The 21,772-nt window shown below is 45.9% G+C and overlaps 1 protein-coding gene across 1 annotated transcript; it reads left to right on the top strand.

Annotated features, from left to right (window-relative positions):
- Positions 1-962: 962 nt before the first annotated feature.
- Positions 963-21,682, top strand: apc (APC regulator of WNT signaling pathway). Its single transcript, XM_046374707.1, has 17 exons — positions 963-1,207; positions 7,514-7,669; positions 9,246-9,333; positions 9,448-9,655; positions 10,159-10,267; positions 10,495-10,608; positions 11,316-11,378; positions 12,340-12,390; positions 12,483-12,569; positions 12,688-12,865; positions 12,982-13,182; positions 13,337-13,432; positions 13,699-13,838; positions 13,984-14,061; positions 14,834-14,950; positions 15,081-15,295; positions 15,409-21,682. The coding sequence occupies exons 2-17, from the start codon at positions 7,535-7,537 to the stop codon at positions 20,363-20,365; spliced, it is 6,837 nt and encodes a 2,278-aa protein (XP_046230663.1). The 5' UTR covers positions 963-1,207; positions 7,514-7,534; the 3' UTR covers positions 20,366-21,682.
- The last annotated feature ends 90 nt before the right edge of the window (positions 21,683-21,772 follow it).

The raw sequence follows: 21,772 nt of genomic DNA, 5'->3' as shown, positions 1-21,772 counted from the left end.
GGAGATGTGGTCCAGACCGTCTGACGTCTCCCTGTCAGGAAGTCTGGGATCCAGTTCCAGAGGGAGGTGTTCAGGCCCAGCAAGCTCAGCCTGCCAATCAGAGGGGAAGGGCCAGGTCGATGGTGGTGGCGATGGCACCGTCTGTGGAGCGGTTGGGATAATAAGCCTGTGAATATTCTCAGTCATCCAGGTCATGGTTATTTCAAGGAAATTCAATCGAATGCAATTGGACTTAGTTATTTGTCTTTGAAGTCGTTTCACCTCTCATCCAAGAGGCTTCATCAGTTCATGCTCGCTTGACTAGGCTGGGACTAGTCCGACTAGTCCGTTGGGACAATAAACGAATTGCAGGGGGTGCAGTGAGGATGGCAACAGGGATTTGATGTGCCCCATGATGAGCCCCTCAAACCACTTCATGATGATGGCCGTGAGTGCGACCGGACAGTAGTCATTAAGGCAGGATACTGGAGTATCCTCAGGGAGACGTTACAGACGTCAGTGAAAACATCTGTTAGCTGGTCTGCACATCCTTTGAACATGTTGTCTGGTCCAGCAGTTTTCCTCTGAACTGAGAGTTCTCGTCACATCAGCCGCGGTCAGCAGAGCACCTGGTCAATGTGCAAACACAGCAGTTTTACTTTACATTTAGATTTGTCATTGTGACATTTTGCCACAATAAGAATAAATACTGTTTGTTTCTTGTGTTTATTTATTGTTGGCACATACATTAATGTATTACTGCTTATTTTATTTCTTTAGCTATTTTTGTCTTGTGCTGATATTTATGTTTTTTCTTAATTGATAAACTGTAATTTTAGTTGTCTTCAGAAGTACTTTTATTCACAAGTACATTTTTACTTTATCTTTTTTTTTTACCTTTAATGCATGTGTGTATCTATGTGTGTATGTTTTTGGCTTCTTGTTATTTGCAAAAATAGACACACACACACACACACACACACACACTGCAGACTGATACACACACACAGACAAGATGGCGGACCGCAGCAGCTGCAGTTTGTCCATAACAAAAAGGCCGAGTTAGAACTTGTCCCGGACTTTGTTACTCCGCTTCCTCTGCTCAGATCGGAGACATGAGCGGCCTCCGCCGCTTCTAAAGGTTCGTTTGGCGGCTCTGCGTGTTTCCCCGGGTATGTTACCGTGAACCCGCCGCCATCTGAAGCGGACTTTGGCCGTGTTCTTCGAGGTAAGGCGCCCGAGCTGTTAGCGCTAGCCTAGCTGCATGCTAACCGTTTGTTTTGGTTGTGTGTCGGTGTTTGGACCGGTCTGCGGACAGACTGGTGTCGGTTACCGGGTCTAACGGAGTCGGACAGAAGTAGAGGGTGTTTGCATTGTCGGCAGACCGCGGGTATATTTGAGTATAATGTGGAGAATTGACGTTAAAATATCGGGTCAGTGTTAGCCATACTGTCATGTTCGGCTCACAGAGCTCCTGGTATTGTCACAGAAACACGTTGTGTACTTTTACTACACTATTAAAGTGTATGGCAGTACTACTACCACGACTAACGCAGCCTGCAGTTGGTGTACAGTACCACTGTAGGGTTTACTCCAAGTACTACAGAGAGTACACCTGTTTGTATTTCTTGTTACTGAAACACAAAACACAGTTTAATGTGGGAAGCTTGAACCAAATCAAGTACCCACCGATGTTGGTGTTTACTTGTGTACAGCTGTGACTGCTGCCAGTGGTACTTGTACAAGGACTACAGGTGCTAGTATGGCATTGTTTGTGAGTCATATGCTGTAGGGCTGCCACTATTGATTATTTTTATGATCATTGGATAAATCATTAAGTCTATAAAACACCAACATTATTATCAGTTTCCCAGAGCAAAAGTATCACCTTCAGGTTTCTTCTTTCATCCAACCAACAGTCCAAAAGCCAAAGACTCCTCAGCTACTGTGAGAAATGACAGAGAAAAGCAACAAATCATTCATTCAAGAAACTGGAACCAGCAGATGTTTGAAAGATGACTGAAACGATGAGTCATTTATCAGTGTAGGTGATAATTAATTGTCTTCGACTAATCGAATGATTGACTTACTGTTGCCAGTCTACAGTGAACATTAATAGGGTTACGTACGTACTGGTGTGTAAAAAGTATCGGAACTGGTCTAGTAGATCGCCTCAGTCGGCAGCAGGTTAATCTTTGTGTTTAGCCGCAGACTAAACTTGTTCTGTCTGACAACGTGATGGGAAGGAGCCCTGCAGGAGACACGTTTTTGTTTAACCACAAGGAGCTGTAACACGATTTTCCCAATTTTTCTCTCGGACATCAGTGTAAAACACACTTCACTGAAACTCACAGAAACAAAACAAATCTTGGTTGTTTTTTCTACAGTTCTGACAAGCACCATATCTGGTTTAGTTGAATTAAACCCTCAGTTCACAAAGATGGATCTGAGAATATTCTGTGTCTACACGCTGATAGATGTTTCGTGTCAAACCAGAACCATATTACGTAAAAGCTCACAGATTCGCCTGGCTAACATGATCTGACAGAGACTAGACTTGAATGTTGACAACAGGCCATCTTTGTAGTTTGATCCATCCATTTTCTACACCGCTTATCCGTCAGGGTCGCGGGGGAGCTGGAGCCTATCCCAGCTGACTATGGGCGAGAGGCGGGGTTCACCCTGGACTGGTCACCAGTCAATCACAGGGCCAACACACAAAGACAGACAACCACACACTCTCACACTCACACCTAGGGGGCAATGTAGAGCAGCCAGTTAACCTAATGTGCATGTCTTTGGTATTGTGGGAGGAAGCCGGAGAACCCGGAGAAAACCCACGCAGGCACAGGGAGAACATGCAAACTCCACATAGAAGGGCCCAGACCGGGACACATCCATCCATTTTGTGGATGCTAGATGGGTGGACCGTCTTGCTATGAGAGTTCCAGGCACTGTCGCTATGAGGCAACAGTGCTAACCACTGCACCACCGTGACATAGGGACGTTCAGCCTTTCAGAGTCACTGGATTGATTATTTAATAGAAGACTAATTTGTAACTTTTGATAAAATCAATTCATCATTTGAGTCATTTAGAAATGAGAAATTGTTTCTTTTTTTGGTATGTGAGTAAATTGTGTCTTTTGGCTGTAAATCCTGGCATCTGATTGGCTGAGAGCTCAGTGAGGATGTGACTTTTTGCTGTTGTAGACACAGAGACACATTCAGTCTGAGAGGAGTCTTTTAATTAATTTTAATTTTCAAAAACCAGTCGATCACAGCAACATTTAAAGAGTAATTAGGAGGAAAGGAAAGGAACGTGACATATCTTGTCATTGGAGGGAACTTGTTCTCTGCATTTAACCCACCCAAGTGACGTGCACACACACACTAATTAACCCCCTAAACCACTTTTTCTGCTAAAATTCAGTTTAATCAATAGATATTTAATAGTGTTAGTGAATGATTTAGCTCCAAATCTTGAAATTTTAGTTTAGTGCAAAGTATTTGAGTTTTACATTTTGTGTAATAGATATGCACAGCGCCTGCCCTCTACAGGTTGAAACCTGCTATTGCAGTTGTATTTTGTGAGTGGCTGAGCTGGAGGCAAGTGACGTATTTAGAGGCAGCCAACATCACCAACCACCCCCACCCCTCTGAATGGATTTTGTGGATTTATTATAGTCACTGACTTGTTTCGTTTTACTGTTAGCTTAGATATTTTAGTGTCAATTTTATAGTTTCTTCCGTGTTTATAGCATTTAGTAAGTTAGTTAGCAATTTTAGACAGTTGCTACATAGTTAGATTTTTTTCTGATTTTAGTAGTTGAAAGTTAGCTTTAGCATTTCATTCTTTAAGTTTGTGTATTTTGAGTTTTTTAATTTAGCATTGGTTAGTTTTAGGTTTTGTGTTTATTAGCTAGTGGCCAGGATGGGTTGGCACTGTAAAAACACCACCGGACTGGACTGCATAGCTTTCTAGTGGGCTCCCCTGCTTGAAACAGAACGGCTAACATTGCTGAAACAGGTTAATGTTGCTGTAGTGACAGTAACATGCTGAATCAGATGCTTTGACGGGTTTGTTTTGTTTTGTGAAGTCATGTCGGCTGTTCCTCTGAAATCTAACAAGACTCCACACTTCTGATCTGTTCTTCGGGGGATAGTGAAGATCCTCATTGTCACTGTTAAAAAAGGACAGGTCTGGTGTTACTTCTTGAGGAGGCTGAGGCCCTTTAGTGTCTACCAGAGGCTGCTGCAGATGTTCTGCCAGACTGTCATAACCACTGTCCTCTTCTATGCTGTGGTGTGCTGGGGAGGAGGCACCATGAAGAAGGACGCCTCATAGCTGGACAAGGTGGTGAGGAAGGCTGTAACTCTGTAGGGGGGACAGAACTGGAGTAACTAACATCTGTGGCGGAGGAGAGGACTCTGAACAAACTCGAGTCCTTAATGTCCATTACCCCTGTAGAGCTGTGCACTGAGCGATAGCCTGCTGTCTCTGTCCTGCTCCATGGATAGGCTGAGGAGGTCATTTGTCCCTCTGGCCATACGAGTCTTCAGCTCCTCCCTGGGAGGTCAGAACTGGATGGTTTCTAATTGCACTTTTCCTTCATCACATCACTCATCACTCAGTAATTGTTTGCACACCACTGGACTGTTTTATTCTTTTATTTTAGTGTTGTTTTTAATGTTTTATATATTCTAGATTTTTATACTTCTTCATATTTTATATTTTAGTACTTTGTACTTTAAATACTTAATTGCATGCTGATTTGTGTTTTTTTGTCTTTGTACTGATGCTAGATGGGTGGCTGTGGCTGGATGTGATGAGGGATAGCATGAATTTAAATAAAGTATCTATATCTATCTGATCTGTCAGTGAGATGTCATGAAAATTTCAGAATAAAGACATTAAAAGACTTAAAAAATTATCAGTGTTTTGACTTTGCATTGATTAGATTGGGTCGTTGTTCACTGAGAGGTTGGATCATTGCACCACTAATCAGTAGGTCTGTGTGACCATATTCTCATTGTGATCTTGTCCACATCATCGAGGAGAAGGCGGCTGATTGGTTCTGTGACCTGTCGAGGAAGGGGATCAGATGATGCTTAGTTTTCTTTTGCGTGATGGGAAGGCAGTGTACCATGTTTACCAGGGTCCTCACAAGAATAGCAGACTGTGACTCTGTGTGTTAGTTTCTCAGTAACCCGGTCAGGCTGCCTGCAGTAGCTGCTGCAAAGCATGCTGGGAGCAGCAGGAGGGGGGAGAGGTACCCCCACCTCTCTGCCACATGATTGGCTGCTTGTTCGCCCAGCTGACTGTCCTCTGTCAGACAGAGAGAAAGAGAGAGGGAGAGAGAGGGAGGGTGATGGAGTCTACAGCGATGGGGTGAGCTGCCATTTTCTCTTTCTTTATTCAGAAGCTATTCATCCTTTATTCATTGTTTGTGTTTATTTCTTTGTTTTTATTTTGTTTCATATTATTGATGGAGGAGAAAGGTGTGGGGGGGGTGTGGAGGGAGGATGAGGATGAGGATGAGGATGCAGGGTGGAGAGGGAGGTCGACTTTTTCCTCTTTCATTGTCTGTTCTCTGATGTTGGTGTTGTTCTGGGTTTAATTTGATGTTTTTGCTTCCTGAGAGAAAGATTGAGAGGGAAGGATGCAGACGGAGGGGGAGGCAGGGATGATGGAAGGAGGAGAGAGGAGGGAGAGAAAATGGCCGACCGGTGAGGGAGGATGAAGACAGAGGGAGGAAATAAAAAATAAAAGAGCAAGCAAGGAGAGCATGTTTTTCTCTTGTGTCTTTTAATCTCCCAGCTGATACAGTTAGACTTACCATTCTACCGATTGTCATTGATCACAGTGTGATTTATTTAAAAATTTATGAATCAGAAATCATAAGCAGGAGGATGCAAGGATGTTTGGTAGTTGTAGTTCTGTGTAGCTGAACTGGAGTACTGTGTGGTAGTACTGTTGTAGTAAGGCCGTCAGTCAGTTCAAGTTAAACTACAACATTTATTTTTTTTAAACCATCAATTAATCAGATTGTTATTTTCACGATGAATGAACCAATCATTTAATCAATGAAACATAAGTTCAGAGTCTGTGTGACGTCTTCACGCTGTGTCCTGTCTGAGACGGAAAAACTGGGACAGAAGATGAAAAAAGATGTGAAAACGGGTTCTGGCTGTACAATCACAACTTCGCCAGATGCATTTCAAACCGTAACCGCAGTTAAAAGACGGCAGCTTCAGACACCAAACGTCCGTTAGCATCTGTAACATGTCGACACGTTGAGGTTGTGACTGGAAGCTTCACCAACTGATGTGCTAATTGATAACACAGCATTAAAGCCAATCATGTCCTCATCTTTTAAGTTGACACGTTCAAATCAACTCATACAGCTGGAGTCCAGGTCAGGAGGGCTACATTCTGGAGCTAAGTGTCTTGGGGCCTCAGAAGTGGTCATTAAAATGATAAAATGTGTGTAGACTGGGAGCCAGTGGACGAACCAGCTGAACTGTCTTCAGGTGTTGTTGTAAGACAAGTGCACTGCAGTAATTGAACCGGGACGAAGTGGATGTAGGACTTAGTGTAACAAACTTGATTGGACAACAGGATTTATGGTTTGGAGTGAAGTCAGACTGTGGTCAGCTGATCATCTCAAACCTCGAGGACCCCACGACCTGCTGCACCATAAGACCCGTCAGATCAGCTGGAAATGATGGAGAGTATAAAGTTAAAAAAGTGACATATTTTGTCATTGGAGGGAACTCACTCCAACGAAATTTGTTCTCTGCATTTAACCCACCCAAGTGACGTGCACACACACACAGCAAACCCGGGGCAGTGGGCGACCGCGTGCAGCGCCCGGGGAGCAGTGGGGGTTAGGTACCTTGCTCAAGGGTACCTCAGCCATGGACACCGGGACGGGGAATCGAACCAGCGATCCACCGGTTACGGGTCCGACACCCTAACCGCTGGGTCGAGTGTGGCTTCTCTAAGGAGAGGTTGGGCTTTTTAAATGAATCAGGAGTGAGAGCGAGGAGCAGCTGAATGGATGACAGCAACAGATCGTGTCAAGGTTTCTTTAAGCACAAGTGCAGGAAAGACGTGAAGAGAGCAGGTGGACGTCTTCATCTGGGATTGTTCTTAGTTTTCTGTTTCCATCTGGGTCTGCTTCCGTTGTTGTTTATTTATCTGCAGGCAGTCGTGTTGGTGTGGATTGGATGATCATCATTATTATTGTTGTTGTTACTGGTTGTAGTGAGTGAGCGGACTTTAAATCATAGTTACAGAGCAGTTTGCACCTCACCAAACTTCAGTGATGTGATTGTGATACTGCGATCTCAGCCTCATTTTAACCTGCATGACTTGATGGAGGCTCACATTTTACCTGTCTCACTCTGCTGTCTGCCTGACTGCCTGCCTATGTGTCTGTTTGTCACAAACAGCAAACTGTTTTCTGATATGTGAACATCGCAAAGTAGACAAAAACAATACAGTGGCTCTACTCTACTACTTTTGTGCAGGTCAGACGTGGGTCTTCCAACATGGCGGCAGCGTCTTACGACCAGCTGCTGAGGCAGGTGGAGGTGTTAAAGATGGAGAACTCCAACCTGCGACAGGAGCTGCAGGACAACTCCAACCACCTGACCAAACTGGAGACTGAGGCCTCCAACATGAAGGTCAGTGCTCGTTATTCTATTGCAATACTACTCAGGTACTGCTCCTATACTGCTGCTGCTTCTGCTGTATTCAGTAGTGCAGTAAAACAAAAGTAAGGGTTCAGTACTGCGCATGATACCACTGAAATACTACAGACTGTATGTCGTTGCATGTTGCAGGAAATGTTGCTGTAACAAAGCTGATACAGTCTGTCCTTCAGATGTCTGTCACACAGTCTCTCTCATCTGTCTGTCTGTCTCTGTCTTGTCTCTTTCTCTCTCTTTCTTGTCTCTCTCTCTCTCTCTCTCTCTCTCTCTCTCTCTCTCTCTCTCTCTCTATCTATCTGTCTGTCTGTCTCTGTCTTGTCTCTTTCTCTCTCTTTCTTGTCTCTCTCTTTCTCTCTTTCCCCCCCCTCTCTCTGTCTGTCTGTCTGTCTGTCTCTGTCTTGTCTCTTTCTCTCTCTTTCTTGTCTCTCTCTTTCTCCCCCCCCTCTCTCTGTCTGTCTGTCTGTCTGTCTCTGTCTTGTCTCTTTCTCTCTTTCTTGTCTGTCTCTTCCTCCCTCCCTCTCTCTCTCTCTCTCTCTCTCTCTCTCTCTCTATCTCTATCTCTATCTCTATCTGTCTGTCTCTGTCTTGTCTCTTTCTCTTTCTCTCTCTCTCTCTCTCTTCTCTCTCTCTCTGTCTTTAGCCCAGAATAGACTTGTAGTGTTTTCCAGTAATCACGCGCTGGTTTGCGTTTCAGAATGAGCTTCTTGTTGTTGTTCCGAGTGAGAAATCTCTGTGTTAGAGGATCTTTGGTTTGATACAACTGACTCAGGGAACCTGTCAGTGACTTGATTTTGTTGATTCTCCTTCCTCCTTCCTTCCTTCTTTGTTTTGCTCGTTTTGTTTTATCTTAAATTTTTCTTATCTTTAATTTTTTTTAATCAAGTTTTTATCTTTATTACAGTGTGTTCTTTTGTCTTTATCATCTTGTTTTTTTTCTTCAGTTTCTCCCATCGTTTTTATCTTTTTTTTCTACTTTAAAACTTAGGCGGTTGTTTGTCATTTTTATTGTTTCTGTCTGTCTAATATTTACTTACATTTACTGACTTTTGGTTTCTCTGTTGATAGTTTTGTTTTCTGTCTCTCTGTTTTGCTGTTTTGCTGTTGTTCCATTGTAGTTTTCTTGGTCTTTCTTGTCGCTTGTCGCTTCCTTCCTCTCCAAGCACACACTCACTTCCCATTTCCTGTTTCCTGTTTTCTGTCGATTAGCAGAAAACACACGCTGACAGACTGAGTGTTGTTAGTTTCCAACATGTCGCTGTATGAACGCTGTTGTTTCATTGTGGTGAGTGAGTGACGACGCACTGATTTACTCTGAAAGATGGAGACAGAAAGACAGGCAGATGGAAAATATCAATTTGTTCTTTTGGGCTTTATCAGTTTAATTGCAACAAAATTATTGTTTTTATTGACGTATGAATTTACTGGATCTTTGTGTGTTTTTGTGTTTAGAATGTGAGCATGTGACTGTGGAGCCCCCTGGTGGTTGTATAGGAAACAAAGCAGTACACTGTGATATAACTCTGTACTACTTTTTGACATTGTAAAACAGGAAGTGCTGAAGCAGCTGCAGGGCACCATAGAGGAAGAGTCTGGAGAGGCGTCTGGGTCACAGCTGGAGCTCATCGAACGACTGAAGGGTGAACAAAACAAGCTCATACACACACACACACACACACACACACACACACACACAGAACCCAGAACCCTAACCCGCGCTCAGTCACGTGATGTTGGTGTTTCTCCTCCTCCAGAGATGAGCCTGGACCCTGCAGGTTTTAAGCCCAGACTGAGGCCTCCACTGCCCCCCTCATCGTCCTCCAGTTCGGCTTCCTCTGCCTCTGGAGCTCCTGGAGGAGCCGCTGGAGGCCCCCCGACCCCCGCAGCCTTCACCCGGAGGGGACTGCCGTCTGTGGGCAGAGACAGCCACGACCGCTGCCTGGAGGAGCTGGAGAAGGAGAGGTACTATAGAGAGAGTACTGCTCAGAGTAAAATTTCTCTTTGCTCTGTTAGTTGATTCTGCTCATACTGGTAAAGATAATTCCTGAAAACACTGATTCTAATTCTGATACTACAAACAGTGGCTCTACTGCAGTTGGCATCGCTGCTATCACATATATTCCTGTTATACATCAAATACTACAAAATACCACAGCTTCCACCAATATAAATCCTGTCAGTTTATCTGATATACTACTGCTACTGTTACTGGTCCTGCAGATTGTACTACAACGCCGCTGCTGTCAGTTGTACTACTAACAGTACTGCTGTTAGAACTAGTCTTTTTTTTTGTTGTTGTTCTCGTGTAGATTTGACCATATTTGTAGTTTTTGTTGTTTTAACAAAAATTTCCCTCCAGGGATAAATAAAGGAATTCTGATTCTGAACTCTCTCTGTGTCTCTCCCTTCGGTTGGCTCCTCTTGCTTTTCGTGCTGCTCTGTGATTGGCTGTTGCTGCCTAATAGGTCTCTGCTATTGGCTGAATTAGAGAAGGAGGAGAAGGAGAAGGACTGGTACTACGCTCAGCTGCAGAATCTCACCAAGAGGATCGACAGCCTGCCACTCACTGAAAATGTAAATAAACAGAAACTGTCCAGGTTTACGCTGACGTGAGTCGGCCTTTGTTCTGTCTCCAAATACTGCATATCCCATTAGCCTAGGCTGCTGTGGCTCTGGTAAAAGGACCGATGTTAGCTGCTGGATGTTTGATCTAGTAAAAGCTACCAGAGTCAAAGGACCTTTTATCAAAGAAGCAGCTGATTATTTGAGTAGAAGGATTAATTTGTAGATTTTGTCTGCAGTTCACTCTGCAGACGGACATGAGTCGTCGTCAGCTGGAGTTTGAGGCTCGTCAGATCCGTTCAGCGATGGAGGAACAGCTGGGATCCTGTCAGGAAATGGAGAGGAGAGCTCAGGTATGAACTCACCTGGAGGCTGTGTCTCCAACACACACTTGACATGTCAGCAGTCTGTAGACAGGTACGTCCCCGTCACTCTCACCTCCACTAAAGTGTATTCGGAGCTCAGTGTATCCCACAATGCACAAAACAGCCTTCTGCTCCACGCTAGTCCACCTGTTGATGGTAATGACTATAACTAACTGAATGTTAGTTACAGTTATTACCAGAATGTAGAATGATGTAGAATGTAACTAACTAATCTTCATCATCATGTAGTGACATCACTAACAGGTGTGGGGTTTCCTGACTGTAACATGTGAAACATTGCAGTGTGTCAGCAGACAGCAGTGCACACTTTAATCAAACATGGCACCTCATTCAGTTCTGAACTTCTCCCAGCAGACCCACAGCGCAGAACGTTGAGCCTCAGTGTATCGGGCACATTTACATTCCTGCAGATAGAATGGAGAACATTAAATATGACACAGTGACTTCAGACGCAGATGTGCTGAGTTCTAACAGAATGTGGTAGACTCTGCGATGGTGATCTATTGTCATTATCAAGTTGGTATTCAAATAGCTGCAAATTTTTACCACATTTGAAAAGGAGTTTGAATTTAGAATAAAATGTCACATCTCTAATGTGAACAACACCAGCATCACCTGTCTACACATTTATAATGTGTGTGTTTGTGTGTGTGTGCGTGCGTTTGTTCGTTCAGACCCGTGTGTCTCGCATTCAGCAGATCGAGAAAGACATCCTGAGACTGGGAGCTCGTCTGCAGGTAACTTGTTCTCATACTAGAACATAAATGTGACAACATTGAAACAGAACTGGTTCAAACCACACGTCACATGGTCACATCACAGACAGTTTGTGTCTGTAGTGAAGTTGGTCTCATCTGTTCAGCTCAAATTGAACAGAATTTTCAGAAAATAGTGAAAAGAAAATGCTCCTGTTGTGTGAATATGAGTTTGTTTTTTGACGGAAATGATGAGCTGGTGGAGCACTGCAGTCACTTGCATTATAGGTCTTATAGTAGCAGGTTATATTTAATGTGTTAATGTACAAATTTAATGTTAAACAACAGTCCTGCTGACCAGCCAGCCTGATCTCATGTGAGTGACGTATTTTGTGTCTTCATAAGTTGATTTGGTCCAAATTGTTGCAGCCTAAGCACACCACTGGAGTGACTGGTGTTTTCTTTACAGGGCTGATCTGGTCTGGATGAGGACCAGTTCTCCTGTCATTAAACCACTGCAGTAGAGGATCACACTGTAATGAGATGAATTTGTCATTAAAAGATCCAGTCAAAAGTCAAACAATGGAAAACATTTCTGTTAGTTTCATGCCTTAATGTGAGGAAGGTTTCATCCTCCTCATCACTGCACACACACACACACACAGTCTTGTTTAAGTCGTGTTTCATGGACGTCATTTATTCACTAGTCTGTTAGAAAAGACTTTATCAGTTATAGTCAGGAGCCGCTGCTAATATTCACACAGCAGCAGGATGGAAACCAGCATTTGTGTGGTTTTATGGAAATTTAGTTAAAATCTGACCCTCATTTGGTTTTATATTCCCTGCTGTGTGTTTTCGCAGTGCAAACGTGTTGTTGCTTCACATACAATTGTGTGACTCTTGTTTAAATTCTGAAGTTGAGCTTTTCCTTTATCTCTTTGTGAAGTTGTCATAGTTTCTGTGACTCAGTCCTGATGAAACTTGAATCTCTCTTGCTCTCCAGGTGGATGAGGTTCAGGGGCCAAACGATGCTAGTGGATTGGCTGGAGCTCAGGTGAGCCTCCTGACCCTCATTCTTTTGTTTTCTTTGTTCTTTGCTCTATGTCTCTTCTGTTTTGAATCTTTTTTTTTTATCACCTTCTTTAGTGCTCCAGCAGCCGATTGGACCACGAGCCAACCAGTGAGGCCAGTTACTCTGTGCCTCGACGAATCACCAGCCACCTGGGAACAAAGGTTAGTAATTCTGCTTAGTGACACTGATATAAATACTCGTAACGCGCCGCCCTAAAGGGTCACCTCATTAGCCAAACCGCACTGTAAAAAATAAATCCTGTTTTGTCGCCCCCTACAGGTGGAGATGGTGTATAGTCTTCTGTCCATGCTGGGCACTCATGATAAAGATGACATGTCGAGGACGCTGCTTGCCATGTCGAGCTCGCAGGACTCGTGCATTGCCATGCGTCAGTCCGGCTGTCTGCCGCTGCTCATCCAGCTGCTGCATGGCAACGACAAAGACTCTCTGTTGCTAGGTAACCGCTGTTTTGGCCTTATCTGTCACAAGTAACTTCCTTATCTCATTTCTTCATTTCCATCATTGCCCGTATAACATTGTGATCTCACATATAGTTTGTGTTCCATTGGTCAGGTAACTCTCGTGGCAGTAAAGAGGCTCGAGCTCGAGCGTCAGCAGCACTGCACAACATTGTCCATAGTCAGCCGGATGATAAGAGAGGCCGGCGCGAGATCAGGGTGCTCCACCTGCTGGAGCAGGTTCGTCATTACTGTGAGGCATGTTGGAGCTGGCAGGAAAACCACGAGAGGGGAGTGGAGCAGGAGGACAACCCCAGTGAGTGACGTCACACACTGACTGACCAATCAGGAGGACACGTGTCACCACACACACACACACACACACACACACACATATTGTTTATATATGAATACTTTATAGTGTGTAGTGTGTGTAGCGGGTAATTTACGTGTTGTTTCTGCGTCTTCAGTGCCGTCTCCAGTGGAGCATCAGATCTGTCCGGCCGTCTGCGTCCTCATGAAACTGTCTTTCGATGAAGAACATCGACATGCCATGAACGAACTTGGTGAGTCTGAGAAGCAAACAGCTGATAAATGATTTTACTGCCTGTTTCTTCATTTGTGTAAACCTTTCTTGAGCTTGTTAAAGCTGAATTTTCTTTTTGTTTTAGTGTACTTCCTGATGTGTTGATTTTTCGTGAAATTTTGTTGTGTTTTCTGAACATTTTGATGCTTGTCCAGGTTTTGTTTCCTTGTCTAACTGGCAGGTTTCTTGACTTGTTTGCTGCTTATTGATCTCATCTGTTTTTCTGTGGGTTGTTTGTCTCTGCAGGCGGTCTGCAGGCAGTGGCGGAGCTGCTGCAGGTGGACTGTGAGATGTTTGGTCTCAGCAGTGATCATTACAGTGTCACTCTGCGGCGATACGCCGGCATGGCACTCACCAACCTCACCTTCGGAGATGTGGCCAACAAGGTTGCGTGAAAACACAAACATGTTCACGCATCATTCATGTTTTAAATACCTGGACATCATTCCAGTGTTTCTGCTGGATCTGTTTACGCACATCTGTCTCTCATTAGCCAATCAGATCAAAGTGTTATGTTGATGTTTTTATCAGGCCACGCTGTGCTCCATGAAGGGCTGCATGAGAGCGATGGTTGCCCAGCTGAAATCTGACAGTGAAGACCTGCAGCAGGTAAGTTCACCTGTCTGTCTGAGTATTCTGATCAAATGTTGAAGAATCTCAGCTGAGATGGTTCCCCACTGAGCTCCTCTTCTGAACTCCTTCACTCCAACTGGAAAGGACCAGCTGTTCTCCAGCAATGTATTGTGATGTCAGACTGTCAACTTTACTGTCTCGTTCACATTCAGTGGAACACTTGAAAAACATCTGCTAAAACAGCTCAATGTTTGTGCTACTGCACACATTGATTGTATCCCAGTCAGAAAGGGTTACACCCTGTAGTTTAAAATTTTCTCAGTTCATGGTGTTTATAATGTCTGGTTTTAGAGGCACTGTAGCCCCAGTAATGACTTGCGACACAACTTCCCTTTGTGACTTTTTCCCCTGAAAGTGCATTGTTATTTCTGTAAACTGGATATTTAGTTACCACAGTATTTATCAGTAGTCGATTGAGATGGGCTAAATACAAATGTGCTTCTAAAGTTTCTGGGAGTGAGCACCAGAGCTCAGTAAAAAGTTAGCCTGAATCACCTGGTGGCTTGTCAGATCATCTTTGAGACCAACTGAAAGTTTTTCTTCATGGCTTTCCTGAACTCCCACGTTTCTTTTTTTTCTGTGCCCACAAAAGCTTCAGTCATTTTATATCTGTCTGCTGTCTCAGGACTCACCTGAGTCCTGCCTACTTGGCCAGCCTGAGCTCATCTTGATATAAAAACTTGTTTCTTTGTACTTTTGTTTCATAATTTTCCTGTAGGATTTTCAGAAGATTTTGTTTGTTTTTCAGGTAATAGCGAGTGTGTTGAGGAACTTGTCGTGGCGTGCTGATGTCAACAGTAAAAAGACTCTGCGTGAAGTCGGCAGTGTGCGAGCGCTCATGGGCTGTGCTCTTGAGGTCCAGAAGGTAAACACTTTTCAGTTTATCTTTTTTCTGTTCTCTAATCAGATGTTTTTTTTTTCCTTTTGGATATCAAGATCTGTACTGATGCTGTGAAATGAGTTCTGTGGTTTTTGACTTTTTTCTGTTCCTTCAGGAGTCAACCCTGAAGTCTGTACTGAGCGCACTTTGGAACCTGTCAGCTCACTGTACAGAGAACAAGGCCGATATCTGTGCTGTGGATGGTGCTCTGGCGTTTCTGGTGGGAACATTGACGCACCGCAGCCACACCAATACGCTCGCCATCATTGAGAGCGGTGGCGGAATCCTGCGCAATGTCTCCAGCCTGATCGCCACCAACGAGGCGCACAGGTAAACAAATGGAAACAAGTAAACAACTTGTAATAAACGACAATATCCACTGTGTGGATTAAATACTGACAGCTCAGGATTAATATTCGTTCTCCCTGCATGGTGTTTTGCAGGCAGGTCCTGCGTGAGCATGGCTGCCTGCCAACTCTGCTGCAACACCTGAAGTCTCACAGTTTGACCATTGTGTCAAATGCCTGCGGGACACTCTGGAATCTGTCAGCCAGAGATGCCAAAGACCAGGAGGCATTGTGGGAGCTAGGCGCTGTGGGCATGCTGCGCAACCTCATCCACTCCCGGCACAAGATGATTGCCATGGGCAGTGCCGCTGCCTTGCGTAACCTGATGGCCAACCGACCGGCACGCTACAAGGATGCCAGTGTGGTGTCACCTGGTGCTGGCGCCCCATCACTGCATGCTCGCAAACAGAAGGCATTGTTCGAGGAACTGGATGCCCAGCAGCTGTCAGAGACTTTTGATAACATCGACAACCTGAGCCCCAAGGCGGCCCACAGGAAGGGACGGGGATGTAACGGAACTGGAGGAGGAGGGAGTGCAACACGCTCGTATGCCAACACACCGGTGCTTTCAAGCCCAAAGAATGGAGATGTATCAAAGAGGACGAGTGAGGATGTGACGTATGCTCGGCCATTATTCCCACCCAGTGTCCGAGCATCTAGTGACAGTCTCAACAGCGTGACGAGCGCCGATGGATACGGCAACCGTGGCAAGACCAAACCATCGTCAGAGCCATTCTACTCATCAGATGACAGCGGAACCAACAAGTGCTGTGTCTACAGGAAGTACCCGGCTGACTTGGCACACAAGATCCGTAGTGCCAATCACATGGCAGATGATGATGGAGCAGAACTGGATACGCCCATAAACTACAGCCTTAAGTATTCTGATGAACAGTTGAATTCTGGGAGACAGAGCCCGAGTCACCGTGGGGGCATCGAGAGTGATGAGGATGACGAACAAGATGCTAGGCTGAGAAGGACTGATTGCAGCGACTCAGCAACAACCAACAGCCGCATTGTGTCTGTGCCACCGCCACGCTATGTCGTTCCCACAGCAGCATCAAACTATGGTGGTGACACGACAGGTGAGCAGCCAATTGACTACAGCCTGAAGTATGGCACTGACACTGCCCGCAAACCACTGTTCAAGCCAGAAGAAACTGCTACGCCAGCTGCTCCACCTGCCCCATCATCCTCTGCTAACAAGCTCCGCCCCCCTCCGCCCCCAGCCAATCGGGCCGTGCCTAAAGGTAACCAGGAGTCAACACAGACGTACTGCGTGGAAGATACGCCCATTTGCTTTTCAAGAGGCAGCTCTCTGTCCTCGCTGTCATCCGAGGAGGAAGAGGAGGACGGCAATGTCATTGAAAGGAGGAGGAGAGGTGGGAGCGTTGTCAGCGGTGGTGTTAATAATGACTATCCGACACTTCCTGTCAACGAAAAGGATGCACACGAGCAGCAGCAGAGGCAGCAGAAGGAGGCAGAGAGCCAGACTGCTGCTGCCATTGTTCCCTCCACACGGGCAAGACGAGGTCACCACCATCATGGTCATGCTCATCACCACCATCACCAACAACATGTGACATCTTCTGGTGCAAGGACTCCAAAAAGTCCTCCAGAGCAGCCTTATGCTCAGGAGACACCGCTGATGTTCAGCCGCTGCACATCTGTCAGTTCCCTCGACAGCTTTTCCACTTCATCCATCGCCAGCTCTGTGCGCTCCAGTGAGCCATGCAGTGGTGTACCGAGTGGTGTGGTCAGCCCCAGCGATCTGCCTGACAGCCCAGGACAGACCATGCCACCGAGCCGAGCCAAGACGCCACCATTGCCACCACCAACGCAGAAAACATTGGAGCAGGAAAAGGTCAAGAAGAAGGATGAGGAGGAGAGCAGTGCTGATATTCTGCTACACTTCGCTACAGAAAGCACACCGCATGGTTTCTCCGGAGCCTCCAGTCTGAGTGCACTCAGTCTGGATGAACCCTACATTGCAGCAGAGATGAAGAAGAAGAAAGAGCAGGAGGGTGGAGGGAAGGAGGAGAGGGAGGAGGAGGCAGCCAAACCCATCCTTGATGAATCAGATGATGATGATGACATTGAGATTCTGGAAGCCTGCATCAATATGGCCATGCCTAAGTCATCAAGAAAACCAAAGAAACCACAGCAGGCAGCGCCACGGAAACCCAGTCAGCTTCCTGTTTACAAGCTCCTCCCACCTCAAAGCCGCGCTCAGTCACAGCCAAGGAAGGATGTGCCACCAGTGCCCGAGGAGGTGCCAAGAGTTTACTGTGTGGAGGGGACACCTCTCAACTTCTCCACTGCCACCTCACTCAGTGATCTCACTATTGAGTCACCACCCAATGAGGAAGCAGCAGCAGCCGTTACACCAGTAGGCCCTCCCGCTTCTACTCAGGGAAGGCGGGCTGGACTTCCTGAGGGCGAGAATGGTGACGACATTCTTGCCGAGTGTATCAACGCTGCTATGCCCAAAGCCAAACCCAGAAAACCAGTTAGGGCAGCAGTGAACAATGAACACCTTCAAGTCCCGCCTCTTCCCCCACCTCTTCCTCCACCTGCTCCACCCCCCCTTGGCCCACAACCGCAAAAGAAAAAGCCCACGTCACCAGTGAAGCCAATGCCCCAGCGGGCGTTGTACAGTGTTGCCACAGCAACAGCTGCCAAGGCTAAACCAGGGTTTGCATTTGACTCGCCACGCCACTACACACCTATTGAAGGTACGCCATGCTGCTTTTCACGCAATGACTCTTTGAGCTCACTTGACTTTGATGAAGATGAAGGTGCAGAGAAGGATGAAGAGGAGAAGAAAACAAAAGAAGAAGGAAGGAGGAGGAAGCAGCAGACAGCAGCTGTTTTCCCTCGAACAAAACCTGCCACCAACCCGACAGCAACAGATGAGAAACAGAAGTTCGCCATTGAGGACACGCCCGTCTGCTTCTCCAGAAACTCCTCCCTGAGCTCGCTGAGCGACATTGACCAAGAGAACAACAACAAGGAGTTTGCCCCACCGGCATCATCTGAGCAGCAAGATGGAGGCAAAGCAGGAAAAAAGTCTCCTCCTCCTCCTTCTCCTCCACAGGCCGAGTCAAAACCCCCCCCGGCTACTGGTTATGCCCCCAAAGCATTCCACGTGGAGGATACACCTGTCTGCTTCTCCCGGAACTCGTCGCTCAGTTCACTGAGCATCGATTCGGAGGACGACCTGCTGCAGGAGTGCATCAGCTCTGCCATGCCCAAGAAGAAAAAGAAAGCCACTGCTGTCACTGTCCCAGCCAATGTTGGCACTGCACCTCCTGTTCCCAAAGTCGAAAACGGAATTCTGGCTGAGGGGGAGCCTACAGAGGCACCAAGAAGTCCTGCCTCCCCTGACTCTGAGTCCTTTGATTGGAAGGCAATCCAGGAAGGCGCCAACTCCATCGTCAGCAGCCTGAATGCTGCTGCTGCCGCTGCTGCCTCATCATTGTCTCGTCAGCCATCATCAGATTCTGACTCAGTCCTGTCCCTGAAGTCTGTGGGCTCACCATTCCGCCTGCCAGCAGCCAATACTAATGCAGAAGAAGACGAGGTGGAAGAGAAAGAGGAGGCGACTGTGAAGCGAGGGGCAAGGATCCTGAAGGGTGGAGAACGAACCACGTTGGAGGCCAAAAAGAAGAAGGAGGAGGAGGAAGAGGAGGAGGCAAAGGCTGTTAGAGGTGGAAAGAAGGTGTATAGGAGTCTGATAACAGGTAAGCCAAGGCCAGAGCCAGCAGCCAGGGGGCGGAGCAAACCCAGAGCAGCAGCCATGGCTAAAGCTCCAGGAATTGGTGAAGGCACTGACAGAGGATGTGGGTCATCCCGGGACTCCACGCCATCTCGCTCTTCTAATGCAGCCAGTCAGAAAGGAGGAAAGCTACCGCAGTTGCCACGCACTGCATCGCCAGGAAGTGCATCATCATCATCATCATCAGCCTCTAGACCAGCCAAACAAAGTGGGGCATCGAAGAGTGGTGGCATCCCAAGGAGTGAATCTGCATCAAGGGTCAGTGGCTCCACGGTTGCCAAGAAGCAGAAGCCTGAGCCAGACAAGCCAGCACTTGTTCGTCAGTCGACCTTCATCAAAGAAGCGCCAAGCCCAACACTAAAGAGGAAGCTGGAGGAGTCTGCAGCTGCAGTAACATTAGAGTCTCCATCCAGCCCCGATACTCCACTACCAGCGGGAACCAGGAGACATGACGTCAACCGCTCACACTCTGAGAGCCCGTCACGTCCACAAGAAGTGACATCATCACGGTTCAGCCGCACTGGAACCTGGAAACGGGAAAACAGTGGCGGGGGAGGAGGGGGAGGAAATGGCAGTAAACACTCTACATCGTTACCACGTGTGGGGACGTGGAAGAGGACAGGAAGTTCTTCCTCTGTGCTGTCAGCGTCATCAGAGTCCAGCGAGAAGGGGCGTAGTGAGGAGGAGAGTGCAGTGAGGTCAAAGGGGACATGGAGGAAGGCGAAGAGCGGCAGCGGCGACTCATCAGCTGGGCGGAGCTTCGCCAACAAATCAGAAGATGTGTGGGTTCGTCTGGAGGACTGTCCCGTCAACAATCCACGCTCTTCCTCTTCCTGTTCAGCTCGCTCTCCCACCGCTAACGCCCCACCTATCATTGATTGCCTCACCCCTTCCAAAATCCCTTCCTCCTCCTCTTCCTCCTCTTCTAACCTCAACCTGCGGCGCAGCTGCGAGAGCCTTGAAGACAAACCACCGCTTCCTGAACGTCAACAGCAGCAACAGCAGCGCAGTCAGCAGCGCAGTGGAGCTGTGGCGGCTAGAGTTAGCCCCTTCAACTACACCCCGAGCCCGAGGAAGAGCAATGCTGATGTCACCACCACCACACCAACAACCACCACCACATCATCATCATCATCATCAACCACACCCACACGACCCTCACTCATCCCCACCCCTGTCACCAAAAAACGGGAGCCGAAGGGGGGAGAAGGCGGTGGCGGTGGCGGTGGCAGCAGTAGTAGTGAACGAGGCTCGTACATAGTGACGTCAGTGTGAAAACAAACAGGAAGAAGAATCTGGAAATAGTTAGACACAAAATGGCTGCCACAGTTGAGACAGTAAAATGGAGGAAATGTGAATATGAGAATAGAAATGTCAGAAGTGTTTGTGGACTGAACTGTACAGGAAGTCTGTATTTAATTGCTATCCCTGCCCACTCTCCTCCCTCCCCTCACCTGATTGGCTCTTCTCACCTGTCAGTCAAGCTTCTTTATTCCACAAAAGAAAACTTTAAAAAAAGAACTTTTTATGTTTTTATACCACTAAAATGATGTGTAGCGCTTAGCTTTGCCCCTCTGCCTGTTTCCCTGCATGTTCCCGCCCCCCACCTTTACAATGACAGTTACCATGGTGACCTAACGATGATGATGATGATGTTTCTAATAGCTGTAGCGTCTGAGCTGATTCTGCTCTTTTGGAAGTTTTCATGTTTTTCACTGGAGTTTGGTTCTGAAAATAAATTGGTTTTTTTTTTTGGGTCTTGTCAATGGGTAGAAATTATATAACTTTCACCACATGGAGATGATCTGGTGTCTGAAACTGAAGAGTTCAACACTTCAACTTCAACACAAACAGTTTGATCTGAGAAAATCAAATCAATCAAATTTTAATTCTTCAGCCAAATTCTTATCAAATTCTGAGAATTTAGCAGTTAGAAGTCCAAGATGTTCTCACTGTTTGAATTCTCATGAAAATTCAGCATCAGTTTCATCTGGAAGAGTCCGAGTTGCAATGTTTAACATTATTTATTATAGTTAGCTATTAGTTAGTTTATTAGGATCAACAGACTGGACCATTTTCAGCTGCGCTGTTGGCATTTCATTATTTCTCTTTTGTCAGATGGATGTGTAAAAAAGCAAAACAAAAAAAAACAGAACAGTTTTTCAGAACCTCACTCACACAATCTGCATTTGCTTGAGAGGGAAGTTTGCTGCCTTCCAAACAGTACAAATTTGAACACTTTGAAAAGTTTATATATGAGGAAAAGTTCAAGTCTGTTCATGAATTTCCTGATGAGAGTTAAGGATTTTCTTCAGGAAATTGTATTTTGGCTGAAAACGTCCCGCTCTGCTCGCCTTGGAAACAAATAACACTGTAAAATGTAAGTTATTGCTGTAAAACCTTTTAACTTTGAAGCACATAATTTAAAACAAAATGAGTTTTGCCAAAAAAGTTTCCACAGTGTTTATCCATGGCTGTAAGTTGATTTTCACTGTTTTATGTTGAACCTGGAGGAAAACGACTCAAAGGCAAAAACTTTTTGGTGAAATGTTAAACAAATGATGAACAATAAAATTCAACATTTTAGGTGCAGATTGGCTGTTCTTTTTTCTTTCTTTTTTGTATTTTAATTTGTATGTTTTGATGAAGTTTATGTTAATGCTGTACAAAGTTAAAACTCAC

This window comes from Scatophagus argus, chromosome 20 (assembly GCF_020382885.2).
Source record: "Scatophagus argus isolate fScaArg1 chromosome 20, fScaArg1.pri, whole genome shotgun sequence".
NCBI lineage: Eukaryota > Metazoa > Chordata > Actinopteri > Scatophagidae > Scatophagus > Scatophagus argus.
The sequence above is the reverse complement of the archived record's forward strand: the minus strand, read 5'-3'. Positions and strand labels throughout refer to the sequence as shown.

Coding starts and splice junctions, on each gene's coding strand:
- apc (XM_046374707.1), top strand. CDS start 7,535: ATGGCGGCAGCGTCTTACGACCAGCTGCTGAGGCAGGTGGAGGTGTTA. Junction 9,656..10,158: donor GAGGAGCTGGAGAAGGAGAG/GTACTATAGAGA, acceptor GCTGCCTAATAG/GTCTCTGCTATTGGCTGAAT. Junction 15,296..15,408: donor GCCACCAACGAGGCGCACAG/GTAAACAAATGG, acceptor GGTGTTTTGCAG/GCAGGTCCTGCGTGAGCATG.